The sequence below is a fragment of the Dichomitus squalens genome, assembly GCF_000275845.1.
Source record: "Dichomitus squalens LYAD-421 SS1 unplaced genomic scaffold DICSQscaffold_59, whole genome shotgun sequence".
NCBI lineage: Eukaryota > Fungi > Basidiomycota > Agaricomycetes > Polyporales > Polyporaceae > Dichomitus > Dichomitus squalens.
In genome coordinates, this window is record NW_006766941.1 from 193,394 (window position 1) to 202,667 (window position 9,274).

General features: G+C 54.8%; 5 protein-coding genes across 5 annotated transcripts; 3 read left to right on the forward strand and 2 right to left on the reverse strand.

Moving 5' to 3' along the window:
- Window positions 1-222: 222 nt before the first annotated feature.
- DICSQDRAFT_16171 (uncharacterized protein) lies at window positions 223-1,383 on the reverse strand (the record flags this gene model as incomplete). The annotated part of the gene is made up of 1 exon (XM_007370009.1): window positions 223-1,383. A coding segment is annotated over one exon (1,161 nt), but the record flags the coding sequence as incomplete, so codon positions are not given.
- Window positions 1,384-1,447: 64 nt separating this feature from the next.
- DICSQDRAFT_112065 (uncharacterized protein) lies at window positions 1,448-4,587 on the reverse strand (the record flags this gene model as incomplete). The annotated part of the gene is made up of 10 exons (XM_007370010.1): window positions 1,448-1,676; window positions 1,732-2,768; window positions 2,824-2,897; window positions 2,949-3,015; window positions 3,072-3,177; window positions 3,230-3,307; window positions 3,367-3,542; window positions 3,592-3,704; window positions 3,756-3,828; window positions 3,878-4,587. The coding sequence occupies 9 exons, from the start codon at window positions 4,585-4,587 to the stop codon at window positions 1,862-1,864; spliced, it is 2,304 nt and encodes a 767-aa protein (XP_007370072.1). The 3' UTR covers window positions 1,448-1,676; window positions 1,732-1,861.
- A 199-nt stretch (window positions 4,588-4,786) lies between these two features.
- DICSQDRAFT_174194 (uncharacterized protein) lies at window positions 4,787-6,515 on the forward strand (the record flags this gene model as incomplete). Its single annotated transcript, XM_007370011.1, has 4 exons — window positions 4,787-4,904; window positions 4,973-6,251; window positions 6,315-6,399; window positions 6,468-6,515. 4 exons carry the CDS (start codon window positions 4,787-4,789, stop codon window positions 6,513-6,515), a joined length of 1,530 nt encoding a protein of 509 aa, XP_007370073.1.
- Window positions 6,516-7,406: 891 nt separating this feature from the next.
- Window positions 7,407-8,102, forward strand: DICSQDRAFT_19514 (uncharacterized protein; the record flags this gene model as incomplete). Its single annotated transcript, XM_007370012.1, has 1 exon — window positions 7,407-8,102. A coding segment is annotated over one exon (696 nt), but the record flags the coding sequence as incomplete, so codon positions are not given.
- A 12-nt stretch (window positions 8,103-8,114) lies between these two features.
- DICSQDRAFT_69877 (uncharacterized protein) lies at window positions 8,115-8,519 on the forward strand (the record flags this gene model as incomplete). Its single annotated transcript, XM_007370013.1, has 1 exon — window positions 8,115-8,519. The coding sequence occupies one exon, from the start codon at window positions 8,115-8,117 to the stop codon at window positions 8,517-8,519; it is 405 nt and encodes a 134-aa protein (XP_007370075.1).
- Between the last annotated feature and the right edge of the window lie 755 nt (window positions 8,520-9,274).

Sequence of the window (9,274 nt, forward strand, 5' to 3'; positions counted from 1 at the left end):
TGATCCAGGTCGTGAACGGAGGCGTGAGGATAGATCTTTGAGATAGCGGGTGAGCCAAGGTTCCGGGCTCGAGGTCGGTCTGCAGCTCCTCTTTGCCGCCTTTTTCTTCTTCCCTCCCGGCAGCGATGGCTCCACAGGGCAGGACTCGGGGACTACCATCTCGACCGGTTTCGGAGAAACGAGAGATGTAGAGATCTTCGTGGACTCCTCCTTCGCCACCGCGCGACACTTCTCGTAGTAGAGGAGGAGGCGATGGTACGCGAGGGCAGGGGTGCTTTCTAGTTCCTCCACGTACACTCCGTCGAGGACCTGATTCAGCATGCATCGAGCAGCCTCCTTCGCGCTAAGTATATGGCCGGCGCGAATTGCATGGCAGTATGCGCGAAGAGCGTCTGTAGAGGCAATGGCCTGCCAGAAGGACCATACGGCGGGCTGTTCGGAATCGAGGCTATATTTGTCTATGGAGACAAGGACCGCTGTGAGATCCCCGACATCCTTGGGGAGGGAGACGTCGGAAGGGGAGGGATATATGAGTCGAAGCATAGCGTGTAACACAATCGCGGCTTCGTCAAATTGTACAACGGGGAGTGCGGATTCCTCGTGAGACCCTCCCTTCGGCAGGGGCTTTACAGCAGCAACAACCTTCTGTCGTAGCGATGGCGATGCAAGGGAAAGGACGGTCGTATGAGTACGGAATTCGATGCCATCCTCAGAGCGGCAAATGAGATCGGGGGCGGGGTTCTCCGCAAGCACACAACCCTCCATTTCGGACAACGGCCGTAACGATGGCAGAAGGGAATGCCGGAGGGAAGTTGCGTGGGGGTTGAGGAACTTGAACCCCCGTGGAACCTTGCGCTGCAGCCGGTGGTATTCGCGAAGGCGGAAATAGTCTGCAGCTGTGATCCCACTCATGTCTCCCAAAACAGTGAAGTCAGGAGGTGCAAGCGACATATTCTGCGCAGCGCAGTACGCTACGCTTTCGAGGTCGAGCCTGCATCCGACGCCCCAGATCTCGAGCGGGCAATATGGAGCAAGAGCGTCGAGTTCCTCCGTTAGCATCGTAATAGGCAATTCCATCTCGAATTTCAATGCAGCGCTGAGAGCAAGTTCGATCTCCTCGAGGGATCGCTCCTTCGTCTTGTTGATGGGGTAGCAGATACGGAGCAATGGATCGAGGGCTTTGCTGGTTTCGCTGATATCGATGATAGGGCGGCCGTACTTCAGCTGCTGTTGGTCGACAGGGGGTTGTGGAACCTCGAACATGCTCTCGAAGAACGGCGACGCAGCCATAAGGATTTGGCTGTAGACGTGGAAGTCGACGTGATCGGACGTGCGGAGGATGATGTCTGCATTGGCCTTATCGAAGGGATACGAGGCAGTGGTCGGCTGGGGAGTAGTTGCTGAGACGCTGTTCGACATGGGTGTCTAGTGCTGATAAGGGTCAACGCTGTGAGCGGACGTAGGAGTGTCCTGAAGCACGGTCGTTGAGTGCGAAGAAGGGAATGCAGGCTGGAAGAGTCCTCGTGTGTTACACGCGCTACCGCAGCACGCGACTTAGGCTTCTCAGAAGACTCCTGACCTCTACGTTATACGTACTGACAATCAGACTCTAGAGCTGGAACAAGTCCTTAAACGTCTCTTGAACGGCGTTCTTCTCCTCATATTCCTGTGTCAGACTACATCGCAGAGTCAGCATCAGAACAGTTAGAGGACACGTATCAGAGAGCCCACCGCTATCATCTAATTCCAGCCATTGAACAAACCACCATATTCATTCCTACACTTTCGGTCTCACAATATGCACTGATCTGACACACATCCTTCCATCCATTCAAGGCCAGGTCCCAGTCAGAATCACAGACTAACCCCCACTACTCATCTCCAACAGCGCCTCGATGCTCCTCCCCAAGTCGCCCTCATTCGCCTCCAACACCCACTCCACGACCTCGATATCCGTCGTAGGGAAGATCTGCCGCAGCGTCTCCTTCGCCGCCACCGCCGCCTTCTCGTGCGCCCGGTCGATCTCCTCCTGCAGTCCCGCCAAGTCCAAGTTCGGCGAAGGTGTCCGGGAAACGTGCGGAGGGCTGCCCGCCTGCAACGCCTGCACGCGCGGCGGCTGGAGCAGACCGGTCGTTGTCGCGTGGGGGGGCGCCTGCGATGGCCCGATCGCGAGTGGTTGGTTGGTGTACGGTCCGAGGCTCTGCGCGCGATAGCGGGACGGGGTCTCTTCGGGTGGCTGTGGGATGTACGGGAACTGTGCGGACGAGGCGGAATGGATGCTGGGCTGCGGCGAGCCTCGACGTACGCGAGGCTTGTACGGGGTCTGTATAGATTGGTACTCGACCTGCCCGCCTGGCCCAACTGGAGTCTGCGGATAGTTCTGAGGATACGCCGAGTGCCCGTCCTGTTCGTACAGCTGCTGTTGCTGCTGTTCGCGGCCGAGCTCAAGCGGGGCGAACGGCCCGGGAAGGTAAGACAGAGTGTCTTCCGCGCCGTCGAGGACCTCGTTGAATATTCGACTGATGGCGCTGAGCGGTTTGGATATTGTGTCGCCTGTCTTCTGAAGGAATCGACGCGCGTCTTCGCTGAGGGTCTGCGCGGGTGTTGGAAGGGAGAGAGGTTGTGCCGACTCCTCGCCAGCGTGCGCACTGGATGCGCTAGTTGCGACGGGAGGGGTGCTGATTCCAGATCCGGGTCCTGGTGTAAAGCCGCGTTCAGGGGTCTGAGAGCCTGTACTGGGAAGTGATTGGATAGCTTCCTCGACATTCCTATATAGATGAGACATCAGGAGTATTAGAGACTGTAGATAGCTGGATGACGTACTTCTCAAATTCCTCCTGAGTGATGTTAGATAGCGATGTATGGTCCATAGTCTCTATGAACGATACAGCACCCATCTGAAGGCACCATATCAGAACAGGGCAGACATCGCGGATCAGGCCACGTACCAAGCTGGAGAGGTAGTAGCCTGCCTCGCTCTGTAGCTTTGTTGGATTTCGGAACCTATTGATAAACCTGACGGTCGACAACTGTTAGACTCACATATATAGACTCGCAAGAATCTAACTGACTCGACGTTGGAGAGCAGATGTGGAGGGTTCGCCTTGATCACCACGTAGATCAAAATGGGGATGAAACTGTCTGCGCTCTCGTCCTTGTGTAGATGACGGATCAATCCTATTGGATACACTTCAGTTTAGCTCGGGACCTGAAACGAGGCGAGGCGGACCGAAGATGACCTTGCAGCAGTTCAGTATGCAGATAAGCTTGTCGCGAGGCGCCTTGTAGTGGTTGATCTTCAGTAGCTCTGTTGGACGCAGATTTTGTCAGTCATCACTTCCTGATGGTCGACGGTGCAACGGATACCTTGCTGAGCGAACATGAGGAACCCCTCGCTACCCTCTCCCTCCGGAACATCCAAGTGCTTAGCCTCTAGCCATCCAAACAATGCGATGCGTTGCTCCAATACGCGATCTCGCTCGAGGTCATCTGTGGTGACCGGACGTGGCGGAACGGCGCGGGCAACTTGTGGTGTGAAAGTGCTGTGGAGTGATCAGGGGAGAGAGACTGCAAATACGTATGTTTGCTCACAATTCATATAGCCTGTTCATGACCAGCTTCTCCATGCCCTCCATCGCATTGTCGAATTCGGCGTCTGACGCGTTCCTCCACACTTCGCATTCGCGCATCCGGAGCGAGATGAACTGAAATCAGGGTAAGTCGCGCGGGGACGAACAACTTGCGCAAAATCTCACATTCAGGAAGTCGTTGATCAGCTTGACTTGGTCGTTGACGGTGAATGTCCGTTTCGCGAAATTGCTCAAGAACCTGGTGGTCGTGAGTGAACTGAGACAGATGTGGCTGATAGCGAACGTACGACCGGAGGTACTTGGCGACAGGCTCAGCCCCCTTCATCTTCATCTGGTCTAGGAACCTCTGGAAGTCGAACTGTGGTGGATCCTGCTCCTTCCCTTTCCCAGGTGAGCTGCGTCCGCTGCCGCTAGCCACGGGGCCACTACTTGAACTCGGAGCATCTTGGATCGCACGTGCGTCCTGTGTAGATTGCTGTTGCGCGAAAGATGATATCGTTGCTGGCGAGGGCACTGCAGCCGCCGAGTCCAGAGAGCGTGGTCGCTGGCCGCGGGTCAAGGGAAGAGCAAACGTTCGCGCGAGCGCAGCAAGGGCGGGGAACGCGGGTATGGGGGAGGATGGACGATTTGGCGTGGAAGGAGTCTGCGGCATTGGACTCACTAGTTCCTTGGCGGGAACAGGTGGCGGTAGTGGATGTCCTTCAGCATCCACCCATGCCTGCTGAGCCGCCTTCTCCTCCGCATTTGCCAACGGATCAAACTCGAGCAAGACCTCCTGCTTCACGGGCGGCCGCTCCGCGCTCTCCGTCGCGGGTGCAGCTGCGAGGCCCTGAGTAGCGTCGGCATCTAGTTGCGATATGTCCGGATCGATGCGCCCTTTGCTGATTTGTGTTGTGGGAGAGGATTCTTGCCATGGGTTAGACTCTGTCTCGGTTGCGGGTGCGTTATGTATTTGGACTTTACGGAGAGTGTCGCTTAGGGCTTCGTCCGTCGCCATAGATGACGCTGGTCAAAGAAATAGACAGTTCGCGTGAAGGAGCTGGAGTACAGGTGAAATGCGAAGGAGAGACCTATGTGGACGTGAACATGATGCCTCACGGAACCCTGTTCGGTCAAGCACGCATAGACGCACGAGGGATCGGCAGCGCTGGCTGTGCCCAGCGTCCTTGACTCGTTCATATACATGCGTCAAGGCCATGTCGTCTCCTCTCGCACACCCTTTCATTGACTCATCGGCAGATGTTGTCTTCATCTCGTCCGATAGAATTGCCTTTAATCTTCACCGAGTCATCTTATCGCTCGCATCCGACTTCTGTTCGCTCTCCCTCAGCCCGACCACCCTCCTTCGGGCGTGCAGTCTCAAACAGACAAAACATCGACAGATGCAGAGCTAGACGGTCCTTCCGAGCTAGACGGTCCTTCCAAGATCTCATTGACGGAACCCAGCCAGGTCCTGGATACACTCTTCCGACTATGTTATCCTCTCGACGATCCGCCACTGGACACGATCGATCACGTAGGTGCCGTGCTGGAGGCAGCGCTGAATTACGAGCTGCGCAAGGCGATCCAAATGACGTCCCGAAGGCTGCGCGAGCTGATCCCTTCTGCACCTCTTCGAGTCTATGCGATTGCATGCAAGCTTGCCCTCGAGGACGAGGCACGTGCCGCGGCAGTGGTCGTCCGTGAGACGAAGGTTCAGCACGAATATGTGGAGGAGCTCGAGGATATATCCATTGGCGCGTATCACCGCCTTCTCTACTTTTGCGAGACGGGTCGTGACCCTGGAGGCCTCTTTTTCTCCCACCGTTCCTCCTCACACCGTTCGCACTCCCACCGTTCCTCCACAACGAAGAAGAAGAGGAGGGGCAAGCCTGCTAAACCCGCCCCCGGAGGAGCCGACTCTCTTGCGACATCCGTCTCTGTTGCCCTACCACCGTCGTCACTATCGGGCACCACTACCCCTTCTCCGCCTCCAACGCGCTCCCGCGGCGCTTATCCCTTTGACCGTATAGATTGTGAAGTTGAGCTCGAGATGTCGGATGGAGTTCGCTTTGGTGTATCGAAGGATATGGTCTCTCTCTGCTCCCCGGTGCTCTACGCTCTCATTCGTGATCTTCCCGCCCCTGCTTGCGTACCAATACCCGAATCCAGTAAGGTGGCAGATATCATCTTACGCATATGCAGTCCGGTCGAAAGCCCTTCGGAGGGTATTAAAATCCTCGATCTTGACTCGGCTCTCGCCGCGGCTACGAAGTATAAGATGCCCACGGCCATCCATTATCTCCAGGGGGCACTACTCGCTCGAGCAGAGACAGATGCGGCCACATCCCTACTCCTCTACGCCGTCGCCTGCCGCCATGGCATGCGCGATCTCGCTTTGGTCGCCGCGAAGCGTACGTTCCGCATGGAGATCACCAGCAATCTATATCCGAAACTCGAAGCCATCGATATCTCCGCAGGTTATCTCCACCGCCTTCTCGAGTACCGTCGGCGCTGTCGGGACGCCGTACGGGCGATCCTCAACGTCAATAAAACCGACTGGATCGACCGCGGCTGGCAGACAAGTCTCGCGGCATGCTGTTCGAGAACTCGTAATGCATTGCCGTGCTGGTATGGGAAATACGTCGATAAGATGGTAGGGGAGGGCTGGCCTGGCCCTGCGTCAGTTATGAAGCAGGAGGTTCTCCACGCAGCACTCATGACCTCATCCTACTACGATTGCAGCTATTGCCACCGTGAAAACGGTGCTATCCTCCTGTTTCAATTCGGCCAATACGTAGCAGAGACTATGCTGAAACTCGAGGACGAGGTGCGATTTTTTGTGCAAGCTGTTTGATGGTGGGATACTGCTATTGACCACCTGGTTGGCCTGTCTAGGTCGCTTTGGAATGGCTTACCGAAGTAAACGTGGAGAAAGAATTGTAGTACATATATGGCGTTTTATGACGCATTAGACATCGCTAGTACTGCTGTTGAGCAATACTATCGCGACCCCAGTGTTCGGACAGACCCCAGTGTTCGGACAAACGACCGTATCTCCGTCATTGGCCACTCGATAAACTTGCAAGTTGGAAGGTAGGTGCCCATATGTGTTCCAAATAAGCAGCAAAAAGAACTGAATTTATATCATAAGCCCTTGGGGCGATCTTGCGGAAGGGAGTGGTGCAACCCTTCCCTATCAAAGCTTCGGGAGTCTCGCTTCGTATCCCTCTTCGGGCGCTTCCATACAAATTTCGTGTACGTATTTCTACCTACGCATACCACTCACTACCCAATTTTCCGAGGCCTGCTCAGGGGAACACAGAGGAGAAACAAGAAGCAGCCCTCAAGGGTGTGACAATGCAGCCACAGTTTGACTCTCCGACTTGCTCGGGATGCTCGGCTAAGGCTCATCAAGCTGGAGAACGGGGATTCCCCGAAGACCGGCAGGTGTCGGCAAGCGTGACAGATCGTGACCTGCTGTGCGGAGAATTGTCCGAACACTGGGGTCAGGCCCTGTATATCCTGTCTCCATTGCTCATGTCTCCTTCAATATGTCTCATGTTTGGCACGTAGTCTATGCATATGCATCTCCTTTTGCATGCCAAAATTGAGCATTATCGGAGTACAGGAAAGTACATAAAACGAAGGGTTTTCGCAGCGGGCGTCTTTTTGTCCGAACACTGGGGTCGCGATAGTATGGAATCATTCAGCGTAGCAGGAGCAGGGGTATACGTGGACGACTATCACCACATGAATACGAGTCTGAGGCTACCGGAGAACATGGAACAATCGAACCAAACGGGAGAAATGGTAGCGACCCTAATAGCGACCATGAAAGCTGATGCTACCTCGAAATTGGTAGAGATCACGGACTCAAAAACGGTGATGGGAGGAGTCCTGGAATGGAGACAGAAACACGAGGACCAGGGATATATAACGCAAAAGAACGCGCACCTGGCGAAGGCAATCATCGCAGCCCTAAGGAATAGGAAGGCACGGACAGCCTTCAAGTGGGTGAAAGGCCACAGGGGACATCCTATGAATGAGAAAGCCGACAAGCTTGCAGGGGAAGCGGTGACTAAAGCGGGCCCAGACGAGTTAAATGTTGTTATTCCGCCAAACCTGAACCTATCAGGGGCAAAGCTATCCTGCATGACTCAGAAGTTAGCATACAGGGCGATAAGGAACATAAAGGAGGCCTCCCTACAGAGCAGGAAACGCACTGAGAGAAATCTAGAGAACGTCGCGAGCGAGATAAGAGAAGTGTTCGGACTTCACCCTCCTAACAAGATGATCTGGAAGGGGTTACGCTCACGACATATTACGCACGGAACACGTTATTTCCTATGGATGGCAATGCATGATGCTTACATGATTGGAGACCAATGGCTACGCCCGAACATGTCAGCCGAGCTGCAGGAGCGGGCAACGTGCAAAGTATGCGGGAGTACGGAATCCATGGACCATATCCTCTTCAGATGCGAAACAGTGGGTCAGCAAACAGTATGGCTACTACTAAAGGACATATGGTCACATACAGAGATGCCCTGGAGGGACCCGGGGTGGGGAGCACTGGGAGCGGCGTGCGCGTTTTTCAAGAACGAGAAGGGCAAACGGCAACCTGATAAGGAAGCGCTGTGGACTATCCTATGCACGGAGTCTGTACACCTAATCTGGAAACTAAGGTGTGAGCGTGTAATCCAGAACGATGGCCAGGAGTTCACCCAGCGGGAGGTAACTAGCCGATGGTATGCTGCGATCGAACATCGGCTACAACTGGACAGGAGAACGGCGGCTCTTGCAAGAGGGAAGAAAGACATAAATCCGGACTTAGTAGAACGTATTTGGTACCCTATCATAGAAGGAGCCAGAGACTTACCACACGATTGGGTGGTTGATAGCGGGGTTTTAGTGGGTATTAAGAGAGGACGTAGACAGGATAATTAGCTCGCTGGTCGCCCTGGATGACACGCCCCTCTGGAGTCCCACACTCAGTGCGTAAAGGCATTTCCTCGCAGGTTCTGGTGATAGATGTGTGAAGATTTGACGCGATCGGGGTTGTTTTTACCTGGACGAGTCACCAAGCGCGCCTGACCACCTTTCGGGGTGGAAAAGTCTACTAGATAAGCCTTAGGGACCACAGTAGATACAGGCAATAAAGCGTTTCAACCTGGAATCATTCAGCGAGCCACCGGCCGGTACGGATAAACGTTGGCGCCCATACTGCCTCGAATTCACCTCCACAGCGTGAAGTGCCAGATTTTGGCGGGAGGAGAACAAGCGGAGAATGAGCACATTGCCGCCACGTTCTCCCCACATTGCCGCCACATTCTCCAACAGAGGAGAATGTGCGTCTTTTCCACGAAGACTCCATAGATTGTCCAGACGTTGCCTGCACATTCTCTGCACATTCCCGAGTGTGGAGAATGCGCGATGGATACTACGTAGCACGGCTTATCTGACGTCACTTAGCAAACTTTAATCAATTTGTGAGCGCGTGCTCCCCGACCCATTCGCGAGCTCATGCGGGACCGCACATCCACCGCGCAGTAATCGCTTGGGCATACAATTGCAGGCAATACATATGTTCGCTATATAGACTTACGAAACAGATCTAGAGGGATGCGTGGCCTGTTGCGGTTGAAAGCTAGCGTGCGGTTGAAGCTAGCGCGCGGCTTGTAGAGGGCCCTCCTGCTGGCCGC